At 33.5% G+C, this 24,593-nt stretch overlaps 2 protein-coding genes across 2 annotated transcripts; both read left to right on the top strand.

The window, feature by feature from the left end:
* The first annotated feature begins 5,000 nt into the window (after positions 1 to 5,000).
* LOC106616029 (uncharacterized) lies at positions 5,001 to 8,891 on the top strand. Its single transcript, XM_036358631.2, has 3 exons — positions 5,001 to 5,320; positions 6,689 to 6,780; positions 6,845 to 8,891. Exons 2-3 carry the CDS (start codon positions 6,708 to 6,710, stop codon positions 8,422 to 8,424), a joined length of 1,653 nt encoding a protein of 550 aa, XP_036214524.2. The 5' UTR covers positions 5,001 to 5,320; positions 6,689 to 6,707; the 3' UTR covers positions 8,425 to 8,891.
* Positions 8,892 to 10,433: 1,542 nt separating this feature from the next.
* PK1-R (Pyrokinin 1 receptor) lies at positions 10,434 to 24,218 on the top strand. Its single transcript, XM_036358625.2, has 5 exons — positions 10,434 to 12,315; positions 21,150 to 21,427; positions 21,526 to 21,675; positions 21,962 to 22,163; positions 23,847 to 24,218. Exons 1-4 carry the CDS (start codon positions 11,151 to 11,153, stop codon positions 21,992 to 21,994), a joined length of 1,626 nt encoding a protein of 541 aa, XP_036214518.2. The 5' UTR covers positions 10,434 to 11,150; the 3' UTR covers positions 21,995 to 22,163; positions 23,847 to 24,218.
* The last annotated feature ends 375 nt before the right edge of the window (positions 24,219 to 24,593 follow it).

Genomic DNA, 24,593 nt, shown 5'->3' with positions numbered 1-24,593 from the left:
ATGGATTTATAAGTGTTTATGTATGTGTTTATAGATGCGCATGTATGTGTGCGCTCGGTTGTCCATGCTTAATGTGCCTCTTGTACAATAGTTGGCCGCCTTACAAGCGCTGACTAACTGACATGGCACGGGAAATTGCTGAAAACAGTAAAATGTGGGCTGCAGGATATGTGCGCCTGAAAGTAGGCTTTACAGCAAATTTATCAGCTAACAGTTAGCGCAGTTAGTAAGGTTAAATTCACATTTACATATCTCACATTAGTACATATAAGAATACATATATATCTACATACACGGTTGTAGGTTTATATATATGTATATTATGCTCCTGTGAATATACAAATAGTAATATACGTATATGTACGTACATAAAAATAAGTAAATGTATGGTTATTCAATTTGTGTATTTTTGTTTTGTTTTTGTACTTGTATTTTTTTCTACTAACCTCCGTTATATCGCTTGCCATTTTGCATTTCATTCTGAGTGAAATTCTTGAGTTTTGTTAAAGCAGGTGCTCCAAGCTGTTGGAAATCAAATCCTTTATGCATGCTTCTTCTTCAACACATACTGTGCTTATGTGGCTAAAGAATGCCTAGTATTAGCTTACTTACCCCACTTCTTTTGTCAATTATTGACTGCATTTTTGTCCAGTGTTATATTTGTGTCGTAATAATAAATTAAGTTCCCGCTGAATACCAGCTGGTGTGTTTGTTGGTATGTTTGCATTAAAGTGCTTAAATATATCATTTTCTTGCCAAAACAGGTTATTTGAAAATAACTTAAGTAAGTAGTTGATAGGTAGTTTAACTGAAAACGCCTTTAATTTATCGCTTGTCTGTGCTAATGTCTGTGCCATAAGTGAACGACAGCCTCCTATCCTTATGCGCTCCCTTATTCATTGCTTGAGTAATCAATAAATAATTGTAGATTCAGTAAAGCTCACCTATAACATTGTTTTAATCTTTATTATGAAATTTGAAGCAATTTATACACACAAGATTTCGGTCAAAGGTTAACCGTTCTGCCCCCGCCATATTAATTGAGCAAATATTATATTATTATTGCTTCACCATGACCATGACAAGAACTCTTCGAAAATTGTTGTGTTTTAAAATTAAGCCAGGTTCTTTCTATTTAAAAATTTAATACATATACCTAGCCATAGAGTTAATACGCGACACTTGTTTCCGGGTTCGTTTTGATACGAAAAAGCTATGGGGATAAGCCTGGACAAACTCATATTTAGAAGTTCGGTGCAGTTTGGATATGACAACCGTTGTCCAGTCAAACGGTCAACGAGATAAAATTTGTTTCGTGGTGCAGATCGACTTTTGAATCTTTAAATAAAAAGTTCCTTTTAAGACTGATTTGAGAGTTTAAATATGTATATCTACTTGGGAAATATCGAAGTGACATAAATTTGAGAATATTTTCCGAAAACGTGAAGTTAACCCGCAAATAGTTCCTGCTAGCACTCTTATCACTTATTAGCGGATGCGCGATTACAATAGCTTCTATAACGAAAATGAGCGCCAAATGACAGGGGAATTGGAATTGGGTTTTGTCCAGTAACTACTTTTACAATCTCACAAGAAAATATTTAACCTTTAAACCCAAATGAATTCCACATTTACCATATTTTGTTGTGTTTTCCTTTTTTCGCATGTTAATTCTAATTCACAGGTCAAAGTAATTTCCGTTTGACATTGAAGTGTCGTTCAACGACTTCAAAACAATTACTTAATCACTTTCAATTTCGTAGTATTCAATTAATCGCCTTGAATTCTTCACTCAATCAATTTTCAAATCACATTTGTATTGACTGCATTTTTAAATGACATGTCGACAATGTTCGGAGGGTTATGGCTGAAGGTATACAAAATAGGAGGGCAAAAGTATAAGAATAGTAAAATTTACTGTTGATCATCTTTTTTTAATACTTCAATGCTCGAAATCACAACAAGTCATTTCTTTAATTTTCAACACATTCGGTACATACTTCAGACATCATCATTATGTAAATTAAAATGTAAATCTTAAGAAACCATTTCTTTACATTTAAGGAAACTTGTTAAGTGATCATTCCATAAGAAGATAATATATTGAACGGGTGACAATGCTTAATGTCCAGCTAAAGCTTCGACGATGTCAGAATGAAAAAACTCCTGTAACCAGGAGTGCTTTGGAGTTATATAACTAGTTTCCACACACTATAGGCTATATAACCACTTATTAATATTTAAACTTTGTATACTTCTACTATGTATAATCTTATATGGTATACCTACATGTGTGATTGTCGTATCTAAGTAATTTTTCGCAGAATAATTTAAGAAATCACGCTTTCCCTCAGACTTATGATTTTTTTATGAGCATTCAAAGGTTTCACTGCACACTTCGCCTTTCAGTCTGCAGCGCTGAAATTTGTGGGAAATTTGTAAGGTTGCCTGGTGAAATAATGGATACTTAACGACAGCGATGATGACTTCAACTTAAGGATTTGGCAATGGGAAATAATATGTACATACATATATAAGCAAAATTAAGTATTTATAGGCATATGTATGTATGTACATATATATCCAGTTCAAGTTCAAGGCACCCGTAATTGTATACTAGGAAGCATTGTAGCGCCATTAACCTAAAATTAAGGGCTTGATTTGTAATTATATAAAATGTATTTTTAGAAATTTTAGCTTGTTTTATAAGCTTCCGAACTGTTATAAAAATTAATGGCAATTTGAAGTGTAACTGTGCATTTGTACTATTACGCATTATAATACATTTTATTTTGTTTTTTGGAAAATTTTACCAACTTTTCATAACCTCTCCAAATATTATTACAGTAGGTGATATTGTTATGACTAAAATAACCATTGATATTCATATTTTGAAAAGATTTTATAAATTTTTGGAAAAGGTTTTTTATATATAAATATTTCATATACTTGCATTTAAGAGTTAATTATAAGTTAATTTTAGAAAATATTTATTGTGGAAAATCATTTAAAATATATTGGGTATGTAAAAATTCCGAACATGCGTTAGAAAGCTACAGTCCTTGTGCGTCTTTCTCAGTATAAGTCATTCATTTGCAGCGTAAAAAACAACACTTTTTTCACTTCAAATATTCATATGTTTAGCTTTACGCCTTAAAGTTGTTTAGCGGGAAGTTCTTCTTCGTTAATTTAATATGAATAAAACCTCAGCCGAAAGTTAATATATTTTGATTGAAATTTATGGTGAACTGGAAGCATTACTCGATGAAGATTGTTGCCAAAAACAAGAAGAGCTCGCAAAATGTTTGGGAGTCACTCAAGCAGCCATATTAAAACATTTAAAATCAGCCGAATACATTGAAAAGCGAGGAAATCGGATGCAATATGCATTGAAGCCAAGAGACGTTGAAAGACAATTTTGCTTGTCAGAAAGAAGAAAAGTAGTTTTTACATTGGATTATGACTGGTGATAAAAAATAGGTCCATTACGACAAAGCCATAGCCGACTATCCATAGCGATAAGGCAATGCTATGTATATGGTGGGGGTTTCACATACCATGGGCTTCACATTAATGGAGAACGCTACCGAGAACCACTCATCAAGTTAAAGTGAGCGATTGTCGAAAAACGTCCGGAATTCACGACTATATACTAGGCAATAATTTTTCATTATGATAACGCTCGGCCTCATGTTGCAAGATCAGTTAAATACTATTTGAAAAACAGCGGCTGGGAAGTTTTGCTTCACCCGCCTGATAGCCCAGACATTACTCCTTCTGACACCATTTGTTGCGGTCGATGCAGAACGCCCGCATTGAAATACAGTTCATTTCAGAACAAAGAATAAAAAATTGGCTTGATTCCTTTTTGGCTGAAAAGTCCGCGCAGCTCTTTAGGGATGGAATCGACAAATTGCCAGAAATACTTACTGTCAATACTTTGAATAATACTTTTGTACATGTTTTTCTTAAATAAACGTTCCAATCTGAAAAAAAACGTGCACAAATATAGTTATATACCCAACGTGTATTTAATAGACTTTTGTAACGTCCAATTAGTAATGTAATTTTTATATTGTACTTCCCCGCGTTGCCAACCATAATTGTTAAAATATTAATTGATATGAAAGCTTTATGCTAAGAGTAAAGAGTGAGTTGCATTAGTAGAGTAAAACATCTCTCAAGCTTTCCTATTTGCTAAAGCAACTCTTTTGCGTTATGCTTGGAGTACCGTGTGACTGAAAGTATACTTTTGCAGTGAAAAATGGCAAACTTAATAAAGCATACACATATAATTAATGTTTTATGATATTCAGTTAATTATAATAAAATAATGTGTATATTGTTTTCTCTCAAAAAACAAAACCAAAAAAAAAAATTAATAAGAATAAATAAATAAGCAGAGAACCAACGTTAATATTATATTAATGCTACATTTATTAATTAAAATGATTTTACTGTGGAATGGTAATATAAATTCAATCGTTAAATGTTATCGAACAAAACGGTGCATAGATTACCTAAATGGGATCATTTTGTATATATTTTATTGAATTAATTAAAGGACTTAACTACGTATAAATTTAAAAAGTTTCGCTTTCTAAATGCGAAAAGATATAAACACAATATGTTGATTGGTTTAAGGATAAGATTTCCGAAAACGAAATTATCCTTCTCTCCTATTGTTATTGACAAATTGTGAATATTTTTAAAGTAAATAAACACTTTGCTCTCTTTATGTACAAAAATATATAATTACTATTTTCTGTAACAAAATTAAAACATTACTTATACTTACAATATACTATACATAGACTAAAATTATATATAATATATTTTCTAAATAAATGAAACAGTCCACTGTTGCAATGTTCAGGAAAACTAGTTATGCCAAACACAAAGAGCATAATGGACTGCCCACACAACTTTCAAGAGAACATGTGGATGCCTTTGAGTGAGCGAGTATGTGAATTGGTGGTGTTTTTGTTTTCATGTGTATTACTTCGGTTGCAGACGCAGTCGGTGTTTGAACCAATTTAGACGTAGTGAGATTAAAATTGAAAACAATCAATGAAAGTGCAAAAAAATAACAAAAGTATTAAGTGCTTTTGGAAAATGAATTAAAAATTGAAAAGTTTCTGTTGAAGAAATACAAATTTATATGAATAGAAAGGCTTACATTCATTCAAATAATCGACTTTTTATTTGACTTGCTCTAAGCTCACGCGATATTTAGAAATATTTCTTTTATATCTGTTGTTATTGAGTTTACCTTGACAACGCGACGCGTAGTGATAAGCAGCGAATTTGTTTACCCAAGGTAAATATTTACTTACATATATAAATGATTGGGAACATGTGTAATTCGGAAGTTTATTATTTCTTGGATTGTTTGGTGACTTGGTGCTTACACTGCAGATAACACGAATATGCTCAATCTGCAATATAATTATATCAGAAGTTTGTAAATAGAATTGCGTACAACGGAGACTTTCACATTGACACACATTGTATATACACACACCTATGTATATAATTTTGCTTCATACGTAGATATACGGTACGAGTGACATACAAGCACAGAAAATGCCTCATAATTTTGGGCACTCATTGAAAGCCCTTTGAGCGAGACCCCCAAATGTAAACATACGCACACACAAGCGGATATGTTTGTGTGGAAAGCACTTCAAATAGCCACCTGGCAGCGCCAATTCAAGCGGTTAACTAAGAGCTTGGCGTTCTCTGTTTTCTCTTGCTTAGTCGCGCATGTTCTATGGAAGAGCAAAATTGCTGATTGAGCGTAGTAAATGAAAAACATATAATTGCAATAAAAAGTAAATAAATGAAAAGTAGTGCGAGCTTACTTAACATAAAAATAATAAATATTCGATTAGAAAATATTTTTTTTGGAAAATTTTTTATAAAAACAAGAAAAAACATTGACCTCGGTTCTGCCGAAGCTATAATAGCCTTCGCCGTTAAAAGAGTTTGCATACAAAGTTTGATCGGTCAGTTTGTATGGCAGCTACATATATGATATAGTTGTCCGATCTGAACAATATATGCAGAGATTGTAGCATTGCTTTGAGTACTATTTTATGCCAAATTTCTTGACGATATCTTCTCATAGTTTAATCATAAAAAGTTTTCCAATAAGAACTTGACAGCTTCTTAAGGAGAAAAGAACGTGTGCAAAGTTTCACTTCGATATCTCAAAACCTAACTAGTTCGCGTTTATACAGACAGATACACAGACGAATAGAAAGTAATTTTAAGAATTTTAGAGGTTGACAAACGGCTTGAGAGAACTTAGTTTTCGAATTTAACGGAATGTGTAAACAACTTGTTTATGAATTGAACAGAATTAAAACTCACGAAGAACACAATATTATTCTAGATATAAACATAAAGCTTTGTCTAGGTCCCTATATTAAACAATTGTAAATATATATGTATATATAATATATTTTCACTTGGTACTCTGAAGGAGGAGGTCCTTCCCGTTACAATTAAGAGCTTATACTTGGAGACACTTTCTTAGAGGTGTATAAGAACCTATTTTTCGGAGTGCCAAGCGAAAAAAAATATTCCCTTTTTCCACCTACCCTAAACTAGTTCTTAGAAAAAATAGCACATTAAATAATATTGCCTAAACTAATATTTTCTTCAAAATATTGTTCAATTTCAGAAAATACCGCAAGTCAAACATGATAGATAATAATGTCTTTAAAAGAGGCACAACAACCGATAGCTCAGAAGAGACGGAGGACAGCAATAATGGTAGAAAATGTTAAATTTCAATACAAAACTTTTCATAGCTAAATATTTCTGTTATATTTTGTAGAAACAGCACAGTGTAATGAAATACCCCTACCCCGACTTCATAATGAAATACTGATAAACATCTTTTCCTATTTGCCATATACCGACCTGACGCAGGCGCGCTTAGTTTGTCGACTTTGGATGGAAGCTGTCGCCTACACGAGATTTTCAAATAAATTCTGTTTAAGAATCAAGGACGATAATGTGCTGGATATTAGGCGGCAATTAAAAGACGAAAAAGAAACTTTCGCAAGTGGCATGATATATAATCATATGATATATATGGGTACTGATGACGAACAGCGTGAGGAATTGACATTTATATTGCAGAAAATTGGTAGACACGTGCGTAGCTTAAAACTGAAAAATCTGTGTGGACTTGATGACCTGTATGAGTGCTTTCCCAAACTGGAACGATTAACAATAGAGGATTTATTTGTATTTTCCACACATTTTCCATTCGAATTGAACGCGTTCGGCAGCTTAAAAAGCATACACTTTGTGGACGATTCGGTGAGACAAAACTCATCGGAAGCTCTACTCGCCACTTGTTTGCGAGCAAAAACTACAGTTAAGCTTGAGGAGTTGAGCATACGCGTCTATGCTGAACACGCGGAACTCTTTCTGTCTGTCTTACAGAATCATGCGGACACTTTGAAGAGTCTACATGTGGTTTATTTCGAATCAGTAAACGAACCAAATTTGCTAGTACAAAAATGGATGACAACTTTCTGTCGACTTAAGAAGTTAGAGAAAATTAAAATTTACGCCTCTAATACGCAGATTTTTGAGGGTACACTGAAGTGTTTGGAAGGATTGCCTTTGCGTTATCTGGAAGTGGATTGCTTGAGGCCAGTAAATCCAAATATTTTCAAATTGCTTGAATTGTGTTCCAAGAGACTCGAGCACCTCGCATTTTTTAACTTCTATCTGCCTAAAACCATAGCTGGCATGCATATAATAAGCAATTGTTGCCAGTACTTGAAAAAGCTCATACTGAGTTACACGCGCCTAGTCGAGGAGGATGAGCTCTGCAATATTGCAAGTAATCTAGTAAATTTGGAGGTTTTAGTCCTGCAATACTGTAAAAATGCTGTGACGAATCGTGCGTTAGCGGCCATTTTCAAACATCTAACACGTTTGCGTGAATTAGATTTGAGTGGCAACAATGATTTCGATGTTAATGCATTAAGAGGCAGCGCCGTTAATCCGTTTCCGATTCAACGTCTGCAAAGATTGGAGAAACTGAATTTAAAATCATGCCAACAACTATCGAATGACGAGTTTTTAGCAACGCTGAAGTTCCCATTTCTGCGTAGTTTAAGTTTTGGGCGTGGCATATATACAGACAGTGGTATTCAGACTTTGGTGACACAGTGTCCACTTTTGGAGGAACTAATCATTACCTATTGCCCGACTTTGGGTCGTAGTGCTCTGTTTTGTATAGCGAAAGCATTGCCACGCCTACGCGTGCTGCATCTCCTGCATTGTGCCCAAGTGGACAAGTCTGTGCGCCTGATCCTTTATGGTGAGTGCCCCCTTTTGACGGATTTAGAAATCTCCGAAAAGCGTTCAAAAATGCAGACATATTTTCATCAGTAGTGTGGATTGTTTAAAAGAAGACGATACCAGTGATGCTTATTTTAAGTTTTGTTTATATAAGTCCTTATTTTTAGCTTAGATAAGTTTTTCTATTTTAGTTTCCTGAGGGCTGCAATATTAATGTGTAAAATATCGTAAATGAAGAAGAAGTAATTCAGTACTTATAAAATGTAAACATATGTATGTTAGATTTTGAATACTAATTTTCGTATAAAAATCTATGTAATCACAATGTGTGTGTATGCATATGTATATATGTATATGCATGTGTGTATATTTATAAAATATATGTGTTCAGATTCAATAAAAGTCAAATGTTTACGTGATTAAAGCCTTGGCAAAAAATTTTACATGTAAATAGTAGTAATGCATTTATTCTCAACACTGTACAGATAGAATAAAGTTTTAATAAATGTAAAACGAAACCAATAAAATTTTAAAATGAATTAATTAATTAATAAAATAAACTAACTACTAAACTAAACTAATTAAGAAATGTGTTTCTCAATTCCAAAAAAAAAAACACAAGGATTAAATTCGAGTGTAACCAAACATATATGGGGAGGGGGCAGGGCAATTCGCTTTCATCCATTTTTATACTGTCAGTAGAAGTTCTTTAAGGATTTGCCCCAAGCGAATTTGTTTACTGTAGCTGGTTTTAGGAGATATCTACATTAAACTATTTAAAGGGCGCGGCTAAGCGAATTTTTCAAGACGGAAATCCTTTAAAGTTTTGAAATCTGATGTTAACCATTATATGCAATATTGACTCGACCTGAACAATTTCTCCAGAGATTGCACCGTTGCCTTGGACAATAATCCGTGCCCAATTTCTTGAGGATATCTCGTCAAATGGAAAAGCTTTCCGTACAAGTGGTCCGATATCGGCGGTTGCGACAAATGAGCATCTTAGGGAAATTCTTATGTGCAAAATTTCAGATCGATATCTCAAAAACTGAGGGACTTGTACGCGTAAATATAGACAGACGGACAGACAGCCGGACATGGCTAAATCGATAATTCATATACATTTTTTATAGGCACCGACGTTTTCATCTGGGTGTTACAAACTTCATGTGCAAACTTTAAACTTAAAAATTTAAAACTTTATCAGATTTTTATATAATTGTTTAAGTGTGCAAACCTTACAATAATCACAGGCCAAGAGCCTAAAGATTGTGGTTATACTTTATATTTTAAAAAAGTTGTGCGGTGGAAAAATGTAATAAGCAGGAAAGCAAATATTTTCACCTACTGATCATCGCAGATCGCTTAGTAATAATAATATAGTAAACAATACACCTAAATGTATGCAAGAATTTTGCCTACGCTAAAGAAATTTTAAAATAATACTCAATCATAGTTGAAGTATGCATGTTTATTATTATAAACCACCTTTCAAATAAAACCTAGACGCACTACCGTACCACCCATAAGTACATTAGGTAATCACTCCTAAATCAAAAAACTATTTGAGGAGCTCCTTTCGGGAAATATACAATAATTTCTACAAGTTATATAGGTATACAAGTTATACACGCAAATATATATGCGTGTATATTTTGACTACATTGCATTTCATTATTAAAAGCTCAGTCATATGCAAATTAGTGTCCCTAAAAGCTCACGCCAAGGGGCGCTTGATGCGAAACCTAACGTTAATTCAAATGTAATCGAAATGTAAGCTGAAATGAAAATGAAAACGAAAACAAATCATTCGTATACATATGTATGTATGTATATGAATACAATTAAATCAACGCCGGCAGCGGCAATTGGTTCAGCAGGTTAGAAGCATTATAAATATATACATAGATTGCATTGTTCGCATATATCTTTCCACACATACATTCAATATATGCAATTATATACCATACACGAGTATGAAATGCTATATTACGAGCGCTGGCGCTCGCCAAAGTCACCGCAGTAATCGGCGTCGTCCTCGTCACTGTTGTTATTGTTGCTGTTGGCGTGTACTTTGCAATAAATACGCGCGCGATAAACGTCGCAAACTCTTTGCATTCATGACAACTGGAAGCGCGACAACAACGGTAACACACGTGCAGCGACGGCAGCGCATCTAAACTGAATTTAACTGGAGGCAGGTCCAACAAATCGAAAAGTATCAATGCCGCTGGCCAGACATTCAAACGCTGCTGAAACGCGAACTTGAACGGGCGCGCTTCTACAAGTTTTTCCGCCAAACGAATCTTAACATATACCGTTACGTATGCCATGCGTTTGCGGGTACAAAGTTTTTAGTTTTGCATAATGTGTTGAGAGATCTGTGTTTATTCGTGAGAAAATATACGGTGCGTTGCCACAGGCTTGCGTGCCGAGTGTGAGGCGGCGTGATTGCCGTTGAGACGCGCGCCTGCTTGCCCGCCTGCCAGCATTTGAACTCAGGTGCCGATACTCGCAATTACTTTGAATGCGCCCGGTCGCGTTCGTCGTCGTAGTCAAGCGCATTTATTCATTGAATATTATTGTGATTTGCATGTTGTCGTAAGAGAATAATAATAAAAGCGAATAAAATTGCGAAGAAAATGCAGTGCGCACACACTTGTGGCTAAACTAAAAATAAAACAATTAATAAACAAATAAACAGTGGAAATTTTAATAGTGCTTAAGAAAAAAGTGTAGAATAAACATTTGAAATAAACTCATAAGTAAGAAAAATACGGATTTCCGCCAAGTGCGTGCTTCAAAGACTAAAGAAAATCATGGCGCCTGCAAACGCTTCACACGAAGCAAGCAGCTGGACATCCATGCTACCGCCTTATGCGAATACGCGTGCCCTTAACGTTGAGAGCCAGCTCAGTACGCTCCTCAATAGTTCTATTAATTTGCTTAATAATACTTTTTCCAACGCCATCGCCACTTCTTTTAATTATAGTTATGAGCAAGCGGAAAATGCTTCACTTCAACACTTTTTTGATCTCGGCCCAACGCACGACTCACTAGAAATCGTCATACCCGTGACGATCATTTACAGTTTGATATTCGTCAGCGGTGTTATTGGTAATATCAGCACCTGTATTGTGATTAAGAAGAACCGCTCCATGCATACCGCCACCAATTACTACCTCTTCAGCTTGGCCATATCGGATTTCCTGCTGTTGCTCTCCGGCGTGCCACAGGAGATGTACTTCATCTGGTCCAAATATCCGTATGTATTTGGTGAATATTTTTGCATTGGGCGCGGCGTGTTGGCGGAGACTTCTGCGAATGCGACGGTACTAACCATCACCGCTTTCACCGTGGAACGTTACATGGCCATATGTCACCCGTTTCTTGGACAGGCTATGTCGAAATTGAATCGCGCAATACGGATTATTGTGCTCATTTGGTTGGTTTCGATTTTGACCGCCATACCGCAGGCGGCACAATTCGGCGTCATCGCGCTGAATGGCATCGAGAAGTGCACCGTTGTGCGGAACATCATTCAACACTCATTTCAGTTGTCCACCTTTATTTTCTTCATTGCTCCAATGTCTATAATATTGGTATTGTATCTACTGATCGGTTTGCGTTTGCATCGCTCAAATTTGATGGGCGCCACTGGTGAGGCTTGCGGCGGTGGGAGCGGCCGACGTGGTTTTGGCTGTATTGGCACTAGCGCTGCAAATGGTAGATCGGGTGGTGGCACAGAGGGCGGCATTGTTAGTAATGACAGTGGGAACGGGCGTGGTCGTCTGGCGAACGGTGGCGGTGCCGGTGGCGGTAGCGTTGTGCGTGCGAGCGGTACACGCAAAGGGAGCGATCGCATAAGCATGAAGGGTACACAGAGCGATACGATGCTATATCGTTATATGGGTGGTAGCCAGTTGAGCGCCGTGCGCGGCCGCATGAATCACTATGGAACGCGACGTGTGATAAAGATGCTGGGTAAGTGCGGTTCAGCAGTGATAGGTGTGACAGAAGGGGGAAATCAAAGTACTAAATAAATTGTAATGAAGTGTGTTACTTGTCCAAACGGTGAGTAGTTGATTGACAGCTTCTCGCCTCCTCAAGCCTCATAATTTTAATGCCGATTAGAGGCGACAGATCGTAAGTCATTGCTATTGATGATCTCTCTGAAATATAAGGGAAATTAGAATCAGATCGTACGGTGTATTTGACCTATATAACCACTGTATGTTAGGAGGCTGTATAAAACATGTAGTACATACATCTTGAGATCTTTGCGGGGTTGCATTTGGCATCTTTTTGTCTCTTATACCTTTAAAATTCAATTTCTTATGCTACATCGTTTGTTGATCGAGTGAGTTTTGCCGCGAAAAATAAAAACATTAAAAGTCATGACAAAAATAGAAATCGAGGCGACGCTCGTCTTACTAGGAGTGTAAAACTGCTGCCATTATTAGTTAATTTCTTGTATAAATATTTACAAAACCTTCATCTTAGAGGATGCCATTCGATACATAAGAAAGAATACTACTTTTTTGTTTCGTTTTAAGGTTTTATAAATATTATAAGAATGATTTTTTTAATTTAAAGTGTTAAATATTTCTATAAACTAAATTTTGTTTTGCTTGTTAGTCTCTACATACCCGATTGCTATTCATTTAGTATGCATAATTACACATTTACACTCCTCCGTATTCATGTATATGTGTATGTGTACGTATGTGCCTACAAATTGTCTGTTCCATAATATTTGCATTCATATTTGTAATCACACTCATTAGCCAGGTTCGTAGTTCATCCACAAATGCAATTATTTATATCATAAGTGTGTGGAAAAAATACCGATCTGGAAATTATGACCTTCTGGTGAATATCGTACCATGAGTAGTACGCAAAACACTTCATCTTAAATATTAGCTATTAGTGCGAAGATCGGATCTACCTTTTCCATTAGTCTTTATAACTATAACAGTATTTATTTTGAATAAATGTTGTCATAAATTCTTATATGCGGCCCAAAATATACTTATCTCGCCACAAAAGCATTTTTCGGAAAGGTTTTCAATAATACCATCAAAAAATTGGGAGAGGCCTATAGTTATAATATTTATACCGTAGACGTGTATAAACTTTTTGTACATAAATAAATCGTGGAGGTCCCGACCAATTTCTTTCATATTAGGCAATTGAAAATTATGAGACATAAGGGGTTCTTGAGCTTTATATAGCGAAATTCATATGATTTGATTTCAGAGCAGTTTTGTTTGAAAGAAGATATTGCTGTCTCAAATTTTCAATGATCTTGAATGGAATTTATATGGTACATTCACACAAATTTAAAAATAGTAATAGCTAAATATTTCGGGATGGCTTTTAATGAATATCATAATATCTGAGTTGCAAAACAAGTCCGTTTGAGATTTGATTCATAACAGTTTTTCGAATAGTTTTTGACAAGAATTTGTTTACATTTCACCATGTAACTAGTCATAGTACTTGCTTTGGTTGTGACGAAAATAATAAGATAGTATCCGTCAAAATGGCTTCCCACATATCATTCCAATAGAAAATGTACTTATATGCATCTATAAATATTAACTAAAATATGCAATTTAACCATTTAATACAATAATTAATTCAACAGACTAGTTCACATACAACACTAATTGCACTCATTCCGAACCAGCAATATGCGCCAATAACAAAAAAAAATTGTCACCTTCATTTACAATATTGTTGGACAATTTCACTTTCTAACATATGCTTTTATTGTAGCGAATGAGTTACGAGTAATATTTTATTATTCGGCTTATCTCACATTTTGGTTTATGAGCCACTATTTTCGTTTGCATCATATGTTATTCGCCAAATATTGTCGTATGTCGCACATTCTCGTTTCCCCCGCACGTTTGCATACGGGAAACTGTCGCACCAATACCAAAACACACATTGCTACAACTATTTGCCAGGATCTATTAATACCGCACTACAATCAAATATTCGGCTATAATGACGACTGCATACTGTGCCTCAATTAGAATTCAATTTATTCCGAAAAATTCGATATTTGATAAGTGGCGTTACAATGTTGTGCTCCAATGCAAGTATATACAGAGAAGCTATATATATATATATATATAGAGAAGGATATATATATATATATATATAATATATATATATATTGTGTGTGTATGTAAGTGTTGATTACTAGAATGTAATTACAATGTATTAATATGCGCAATTACACATCAGTATTTAAGTATGTTCGATGTCTAATTTACATATAATGCACTGTGGACATTGAGAGGATTTCGTTTAGTTTTACTTACATAAATATATATAATTAATTTCTTTGTGATTATTTTTTTAGATACAACATTTGTTATGGGCATGTGAAGATACTTAGAACCAACTTCAATGCCTTCCACATTTTTAAACTCTCGCAACATTTGGCTACAGAGAGAATAATAGTTTTGCTTACCTAACGGTTGTTTGCATCATCTAAAACTAATCGAGATAGATACGAAGTTATATATGGTATGTATATATACATAAATGATCAGGACGAGGAAACGAGTTGAAACTCGAGTGAATGTCTGTCTGTCTATCCGTGCAAGCGATATCTTGAGGAAGAATTAAGATATCTATTTAAAAACTCGTATACGTGTTTCTTGGCATCCAATGGGGTTATTATTACAGATGGGCGGAATTTGTCCATTACCACGCCCACAAAACGCCATTAAACAAAAACTTATAAAGTGCCATAACGAAGCACCAAATTAAGATAAGAAACTGTAATTTGGTACAAGAGGTTTAATGTACATATCCTCCAAACCTTTTAAGGTGAAATAAGATGACAACCATGCCTCCTTCCCATATAGGAAATCTTTAAACTCCATCTAATTCTTTTACTTAACAGTATACAAGTCAAACATCAATGAAGTTATCAAAATAAAACTTTGCTCAAATAGTGACCTCAAGGAATTACAACGTCCAAAAATTGTCGAAATTTGTATATGACTGATTTTTTATCGAACATCTTGGTCAATCTGTGAGATCAAGTATTGAAATTCAGGAATAATTTTTTTTTGTGATGACCGCGTGCCCTTGTGCCAAAGTTGTGTTAAATCTGATCAATACGGGAAGCTTCCATATATAAATATAAATATTTTCGAACTACCGGTTAACTTTACAACGCATCTATCGGTCAATATGTAAGAAATCTTAATGAAATTCAGAAATAATCTATTTCTAATAACAGTTACTCTCTTGCTTTAAGTAGATGAAATCAGGGCAATACTTTCGCTAGTCCCCATGTACCAAATATTCAGATTTTCAAACATCTTATCGACTTTATACCTTACATACAAGTATAGGGCAATCTATAAGGTTTCTAAATTTGCAACTTGTAAGAGTATAAAATGATGCGTTACACCCTTGTTTTATTTTTCATCGAATCCATTGAAGTTTCTTGACGAATCGGCCAACAGAAATTAGTAAGCATTGCTGCTGACCATTTCTCCTCTTATCATTTCTCAATTTCCATAATATCCGGATGAAACTTCCTTTAGGAAAGAAACTCCATGCGAGTCCAAAATAGGAATTTTGAATGACATATTATACCGTAAAGCTTTATAAGCAGAAACAAGCTCTAGAATGATTTTTTCGTAGTTTTCAGCTTTTGTATTCTTGAGAAAACTATGATATACTTTTATGAAAGTGGTGAAAATTGGGGTAGTATTTTTGAAGTAGAAGTTTTTCGAGAATCCGAATGTGATTTTATTTACTACTTACTATAATTTTTCGATAAGACTAATTCTGAACTTCTAAAGCAAATATTTCAATCGTGGAGACTAACTTCAAAAAACTGAAAAGTACTTTTTTATTTACTACTCCATTCCTCGAAAAATATTGGTTTCATTCAATATGTAGCAGTGTTATTGCAATATTTTATTATTTTATTTCTAATTGTGGTGTGCCTCTTAACGGTAAGAAACCTTTAAATTTCACGCTATCTTCGAATAACGGATAGATTTTATGAAAAGCTTTTTCCTGTCAGAAATAAACGCAACTCATATGAGAAAATTTTTTTATAATTTCTTTTTTATCTCTTTTATTTTTCAGGGTTTGAACCCAAAGTCGACCGAATATTAGTTACGCATACCTTATTATACATGATAGCCATTTCGACCCATAGGCATTTAAGTCTAGACATTTATCTATGTTAGTATAATTTGCTATAGATGCCGATATTGACCTTGATAGGTAGGTAGCATAAGTTTAAGGTTAATTGGTGAGGCAGAGATGTTTCTGTATTAATGGTAGAATCATTTTCATAGATGCTGTTGTGTTAGTTGCAGGAAATCTTCTCCAAAAAACTTATTGAGTACTGCCGATTTGACAGTTCTTGTTCGGACATAAATCCAGGTTCGTTTCGGTTATGTATACCCGACTATCTTGGAAGCAGTTCTCTAGATTGTCATGATCGAAATTTAACGCTGAGCTAAGAACAAAAAAAAAATTAAACAAATTGTTTAATTGGATGACAACTTAACTGACAGTCAATCTATGCCGTCGAAAATTTTTTTTAACAATTCAACCAAAGAAAACGAAACCGAAGCATTCCTATTATTTTTATAATTTCATTGATATACAAGGTGCAATTCAAAAGTTTCAGGACTTTTATTAAAAAACGAATATTATTTGTTTTTTTTTTTGTAAAATTTATTGGTCGCCTTCAAAATAGTCTGAATACAGCGTTTTGCACGTTCAAGAAGGTTATCGAATGACTTTTTTCTGTCATTTGTCGGTATAGCGTTGAGGATGGCATCAACGTCAGCATAGCGGTTTCCTTTCATGGCCAAATGTAGTTTTCCGAACAAATAAAAACCGCAGGCTGCCATATCAGGCGAACAAAAAGTTTGGGTCCTGTTTGACCTCTTTAATGATGCCTCTTGAATGTTGAATTCTGAGGTCTTTTTCGTGTTGTTTCAAAGTGTGCGGAACAAATTGAGCACAAACCTTTCTGAGGCCCAAATTTTCTGTCAAAATACGATAAATCGACGCTGCGGATATTGATAATTCCGATTCCATATATTTAAGTGATGATTTCACGCACAATTTCCGTGTTTATTTCGTTCACAACATCTTTTGGCCGGCCCGAACGTTTAAACCACTCGTGAATACGGCTACGGGATAGACAATCATCGCCATAAACTTGTTTCATCATTTGATGAGTTTTGGTAAAAGTTTTACCAAGTTTAAAACAAAACTTAATGTTGGCTCTTTGTTCGTTGCTCATTTTCCGACCGACACTGCAAATGTAATGTCACATGTAGCGCGATATCTCAGCTGTTATACAAGTCAGCTATTATATAAATTTTAAAGGACGACACTGAAGAATACACAATTGAGGGATAACAATTTCAGACAGATGGCTCCACTAAAAACCGTGTTGTTTTGAATTTAAATATACTTATCTCGCCATAAAAGCATTTTTCGGAAAGGTTTTCAATAATACCATCAAAAAATTGGGAGAAGCCTATAGTTATAAAATTTATACCGTAGACGTGTATAAACTTTTTGTACATAAATAAATCGTGGAGGTCCCGACCAACTTCTTTTCATATTAGGCAATTGAAAATTGCTGTCTCAAATTTTCAATGATCTTGAATCGAATTTATATAGGTATATGGTACATTCACACAAATTTAAAAATAGTAATAGCTAAATATTTCGGGATGGCTTTTAATGAATATCATAATATCTGAGTTGCAAAACAAGTCCGTTTGAGATTTGATTCATAACAGTTTTTCGAATAGTTTTTGACAAGAATTTGTTTACATTTCACCATCTAACTAGTCATAGTACTTGCTTTGGTTGTGACGAAAATAATAAGATAGTATCCGTCAAAATGGCTTCCCACATATCATTCCAATAGAAAATGTACTTATATGCATCTATAAATATTAACTAAAATATGCAATTTTACCATTTAATACAATAATTAATTCAACAGACTAGTTCACATACAACACTAATTGCACCCATTCCGAACCAGCAATATGCGCCAATAACAACAAAAAATTGTCACCTTCATTTACAATATTGTTGGACAATTTCACTTTCTAACATATGCTTTTATTGTAGCGAATGAGTTACGAGTAATATTTTATTATTCGGCTTATCTCACATTTTGGTTTATGAGCCACTATTTTCGTTTGCATCATATGTTGTTTAAAGGACAACACTGAAGAATACACAATTGAGGGATAACAATTTCAGACAGATGGCTCCACTAAAAGCCGTGTTGTTTTGAATTTAAACTGGGATACTGTTTGGCTTATGAAGAAGGTTTGAAAAGTTGTTCCGGCTTTTTAAGGCTAAAATAACTATTGAATGTAAGGAAAATTATTAGAAAAACGCGAATATAAGTAATGTAATTAAACATGTTACAATCATTTAAATGCAAGTAAGTGATCAAAGCTTTAAACAGCGATAACTGCTTTTGCTTTTTGTGTACTCATTTAAAATATACTTATAGATTTGAGTTGGTCTTTTGGAATTTGAAGTGGGTATCATTACTAACGTAAATTAATGTAGTTGTACAATAATTACTTAGCACATATTTGTTGATTATATATAATTAAGTAGGTGTTATGTGTGCCAAAGGGTCATCAGCATCTGCTATAACAGTTTGTTTTACTCTTATAGTTGTTTTTTTAAGGAGGTTGTACAAGATAGCTATACTAGTCAATATTATTCTTAACGTATTTAAATACATGTACATTCTTACCAGGTGTTCTGGTATGAAGTGAGATTAGGAAATTGTAGGGAACATTTGTTGTGAACAAGTTTTATTTTTTTTTCTGTTTGGTTGGCATGACATCTGTCAAGCATATTCAATAACCTTACAGCCATTGAACAAACAACATAACATTCTTTCGTTGTATTGGAAATGTAAAATTTTAAACCGGAAATAATTTGTCCAAATGGCAAAACTGATAGCACCGGGTCAATACTTCCCTTAGCCAGTAATACGAAGTAATATACCATAGTTTTTGGCGTAAAACTTGAGCATGGTGTATTGTTTTTTAATTGTTTTGTCGTTGTCTGAATGCGCTTTTCGACCTCAACACTTTTAATAAAAATATTTTCCATTTTTATATTAAAAAAACATTTATTCCGATCTTCATAATACTTAACATTAATTTATGTAAACGCACTTGTTGTTAGCGATTACGTCCACTTAATTGTTATGTAGTTATGATGATTCTAACTAACGTGTGGCAAAAACAAAAAATAAAAACAATAAAAAACAAGTAAGGGAGGGCTAAGTTCGAGTGTAACCGAACATATCATACTGTTGCAACTTGCAAGGGTCAAAGCAGGGCAAATACCTTGAGGTGTTGGCAAAAATTCATATTAAAAAAATTTTGCAAAAGAATTCGACATTCATTATTCGACGAAATCGTGAACGAATAACAATCAAATTTGGTATTTTATTAAGTAATATAATATTATAGGTCATAGACACACTTAGTTTTATTACTATATTTTACTTCGCGTCATCGAAAATTATATTAAAATCATCTTCAAATAAGATATATTTGACATAAACTCAACCGAAAAGGCTAAATTTTAATTTTAATCAAAAACATATTTTTAAGCAAATTTATTAATATATAACTCATAGACTGACCGACACATATATTCAGTTTTGGTCCGATTTGGGTAATTTTTGGTCATAAGCTGATACACTCCAAAGTTAGTATTCGTGCAACGTTTTATCCCGATACATTCACTGGTGCTTAATTTGTATACTAGAAAGTGAAAGAATCAGATGAAATTCAAAATAATATAATATGAGAAGAAGACGTGGCTTTAGTTCGATTTCGATCATTTGCGCACTGCAACATGGAAATGTCAGAATAATGATACTTACCGAATTTCGTTAAAATCGGTCGAGCAGGTCCCATCTACAAATTTTGACAGCGACTTCTATAAAACCCTCTCTTATGATTTCGGGTGTAAAATTTTCTGTTTCTGACGTATTTATTTGTTGACTTATCGCACTTTTAGTAGTTTCTAACAGAACTGTTACATAGGGAGTGGGCGGGGATATCATCTGATTTCATCCATTTTTACACTGTCAATAGAAGATTTGTACTGGGTGAATTTGGTGATAATATTATAGTTTGAATGGTTTAGGAGATATGTGCATTAAGCCTCTTAGAGGGCGGGGCCATGCCAATTTTTTCAAAAGTTTTAGCCCTCCGTTGCTCTTTGACTTCCTGTGCCAAACACAGATACAGTTTTGTATCTTAGTTAAGTGCTTAGTTATGGCACTTTATAGGTTTTCGTTTAATGGCATTTTACGGTTGTGTCAGTGGGTCGATTATGCCCATCTAAAAACTCGTCCTTTCATTTTTGCCAAGGAACTCGTGTACCAAGTTTGATTAAGATATCTCAATTTTTATTTAAGTTATTGCTTGCACAGACAGACGGACGGACAGACAGACCCGAGTGGCTGAAGATTCAACTCTTATCTTCATCCTCATCTTTTATATATACATAACTGTATATCTATCTCTATTAGTTTCAGGTGTTACAAAAAACTATTAGGTGAATAAAACTATTATACTCTATCGCAACATGTTTCAAAAGTATAAAAACTTACATTTATTTGCTTTAATTACAGCAACTTAGGGCTCGTGTATGTAAATATTTAAATATGTACATAAGAGTCAACCACATGTACAAAACGCGTGATTATCATTTTCAATACCGGCAATTTTCTCTTTCATTTACAGTCGCCGTTGTCATATGTTTCTTCTTGTGTTGGGCCCCCTTCCATGCGCAGCGGCTAATCGCTGTTTATGGCTCGAATGTTTGGGGCGGCGGTAGTGAGAATGTTGATGGTGTTGCCGGCGGTGGGGAGCATGATGACGCTGCTGCAGATGATAAGAATCATCATGTGGTGATATACACCGTTATGACCTATGTGTCAGGAGTGCTTTATTACCTGTCGACATGCATAAATCCATTGCTATATAACCTGATGAGCAACAAGTTTCGGCAGGCATTCAAGGTGTGCAATGCATTTACTACCCTTTGCATTAATTATAGGCATACGATAATTAAAATTGCGTACTTTCGTTGCTAATTGTTATTAATTATTATTTTCAGTCGATTTTACTTCGCAAGAAAACGAATGGCTCTCTCAATTATCGACGCACTCAGCAATCGCAGAATTTACGTCGTAATCCGACACTCACCTCGAGTACTCAGCGTGAATCGAATGATTCGGATCCGCTTTCGAAACATTCAATGTTGCAGGTTCGTTTACAGATGCGTAGAATTATTGATATAAAAGTAGCCATCTTCGACACGTTAAAAATTAGATAATTATTAGATAGAAACAAAATAACAATTGGCATAAGCCTAATGTTTTCATTATTAAATTACAACAGATACATAGATGGAGGTTATATCAATTTAATGACTATAATCACATACTCTCTTGAAATTTTTTAAGAAGAGCGCAAAGCTCAATCAAAGCGCGTAAATCGAAGATGGTTAGTATTTGAAACCATATTTACATTAATTTGTATTTACTTTGCAGGCGGCGTTAAATAACAGTAAAATATTGCCATAAATTGTTGGGTAATATACATATATAGTTATTCCCACAAACATACATACATATGTGTCTATATGTAACTGTTATCATGATATATTCAAATTGTTAGAAGATACCGTAGAGTACAATGGTTCGAAACTCAACAAAGACGGAGGCTATTTGAAGGCAGTGAAGTGATTATAAGGTTTGGAACAATTAACTTCATACAAATATGTATATATTATTTTATTAAGGCTTCTCCGATAAACGGTTGTGCATATTAAATATGTTTTCTCGTGTGATCTCTATATATAGAGTACTTCATTTGTCAATTAAGCAAATTGAAACATTTTTTATTCATATGATTTTAGTAGTTGGGAGATGATGCTATATTCGATGCTTATTTGATACGCACTACCCTCTACACTTCATACATTAGAATTAAAGTCTATAATGTGATTGACCGTCTTTCTCGTTAAATAATTGATTATATTTTAGTCCGTGAACTTAGCCGTATTTGTTAGGAAATTTTGGTTTGCCTAACAATGAAACAACCTTAGAAAATATTTTGACGTCGTCTTAATGAGGATATACATAAATGTCAACCATTTCAAGACGGAGAGAATATTATGATGATTTCTTATCGGTTTTTGAAAACTTATAATCGCGTATTGAATATTACACTAAACTTGAGACAAAACGAAACAAAAATTTTATAAATTATGTTTAATGTTTGATGTATCTGCGGCTATTGATGAATGACAGTTAACCAGTCCCTAAGCAATTATAATCTTCTTTAGATGTTAGAAGTGGATTCTCTTGCCTTATGAGTGACAACATACTGTTTATAAAAAGTACTATCTTTACCATAGCCATAACTTGCTTTATATTCCCCAGTACTAAGTATAAACTTCTAATCTTTGTAAAATCATCAGTTGCTACGAGTAACTGTGTGTATTTCACAGCTATAAGTATTATTTCGTATAGTAATGAAAAAATAGAGGTTTCCTGCAATATCTAAAACTTTTTGCTTTAATAATATCAATTTGTTTAATAAATTGAGCTGTCGAACTCGTGAATTATTCATGTAAAAAACTAACAATTATAGAAATGAAAATCATAAAAAGAACAAATATACCGCTCTTTCTTTATTACTGTACTCTACATTCTGCTAGAAAGTTAAGTTAGGTTGTCAGAAAGTTGAGGTAAATAGATTCAAAATAATTCTATTGGTTTTGTTTTAAAATGTTGCATGTTTATTGATTAATTTTTTTAATTATTTCGAGAGCGCAAGTTTTCGATTATATTTTTCAATTATGATTAATCGATAACTCGTTACATATAAGTATTAAATTAAACAAAAATTTTTTGATAATAAAGTATTAAAATTGAATATGATTATGCACATACATAAATTTTGCTATGGAATCATCGATGAAACTAGCTTTCGCCTTAATATATTAAAATCATCGATTAATTTGTATATATGAATTTATCGATGTTTTTTAGGGAACAATTTCAGCAGAAGTGAACTAATAATTTGCATAAAAAAAAATTAAAATAGATAACTGACAAATTAAGTTAAGCCAATTTTAACGAAAGGGTAAATATCAATTAAAATGTTAAAAAAATGTATTGAAAAATATCTAAATTTACATCAATAAGAACAATTTAATTTAATAAAAACTATTTTAAGATTTATGTTATATATATAGTTAAATTAATTAAATTTGTCATGACAGAGATTTATGGTATTACATTCGAAATAATTTATACGCATTCGAGTAGTCTGATCTGAATTTAACTATCGGTATTGCCGAGAGTATGTAAAGCACCATATTATTCCTACTGTAGTTATTAAAACAATTTCAATTACTTATAATTACAGGCTATTGACTTTGAACACTCATGAGCAAGCACGTGTGGATAGATCATAAAAAACTTCAATTTACAATAGGTCTACACAAATGAGGTACTTAAAACTAGATACTTATTTAATTGCTGAATTCAGCAAGCAAACAACATCTTAGTAATTTAATTCATTTATAATATACAATACTTATTCACAGCTATTTATATGTATTTGTTAATATATACCTTTGTATATACTATATGTTTATGTAATAATAAGAAAGCTATTGAGAATTTATACCCCTTAGAGTTAACCTGAGTTAAGAGTTAGTTGCGACCAATATTACGTTATATATTTATTTTTTTTTTTGCAAACTATGCTAAATAAAAAATAAAGTGAAAGTTATAACTGAATGTTTTTTTCATATAGATATATAAAATAACTGCGCTATAATAAAAGGTGCTAAAATAATTTTATGAAGTCAACACGAATTGCCTACTCATAAAAAATATGTTATTAAATGTAATATGAATTGTAATTATCAGGAAACATAAGTGTAGAAAGACGTTGATCGAGTGAACAACTCGTATATGAAATTTAATAAACATAAATTCACATTAATGTCAAAACTCATTTGTGTCCAACGAATTTCACAGTATCTTTGATTTTGTTGACGTCATATGAGCTTAGGTTTGACGTACGAGGTTTAAGGTATGTGAGTTTTTGAATTCAAATACTTTATATCCAGTATTTGTTTAGAACTTTGTGTAATTTTGTAGTCGC

Source organism: Bactrocera oleae, chromosome 2 (genome assembly GCF_042242935.1).
Source record: "Bactrocera oleae isolate idBacOlea1 chromosome 2, idBacOlea1, whole genome shotgun sequence".
NCBI lineage: Eukaryota > Metazoa > Arthropoda > Insecta > Diptera > Tephritidae > Bactrocera > Bactrocera oleae.
Note: the sequence above shows the minus strand (reverse complement) of the source record. Positions and strands in the feature narration are given on the sequence as shown.

What these genes read in the sequence shown, in the direction of transcription:
- LOC106616029 (XM_036358631.2), top strand. Translation starts at nt 6,708, where the DNA reads ATGATAGATAATAATGTCTTTAAAAGAGGCACAACAACCGATAGCTCA. An exon ending in GACGGAGGACAGCAATAATG is followed by an intron (nt 6,781 to 6,844) that starts GTAGAAAATGTT and finishes TATATTTTGTAG; the next exon opens with AAACAGCACAGTGTAATGAA.
- PK1-R (XM_036358625.2), top strand. Translation starts at nt 11,151, where the DNA reads ATGGCGCCTGCAAACGCTTCACACGAAGCAAGCAGCTGGACATCCATG. An exon ending in AGTTTCGGCAGGCATTCAAG is followed by an intron (nt 21,428 to 21,525) that starts GTGTGCAATGCA and finishes TATTATTTTCAG; the next exon opens with TCGATTTTACTTCGCAAGAA. An exon ending in CGAAACATTCAATGTTGCAG is followed by an intron (nt 21,676 to 21,961) that starts GTTCGTTTACAG and finishes TTTACTTTGCAG; the next exon opens with GCGGCGTTAAATAACAGTAA.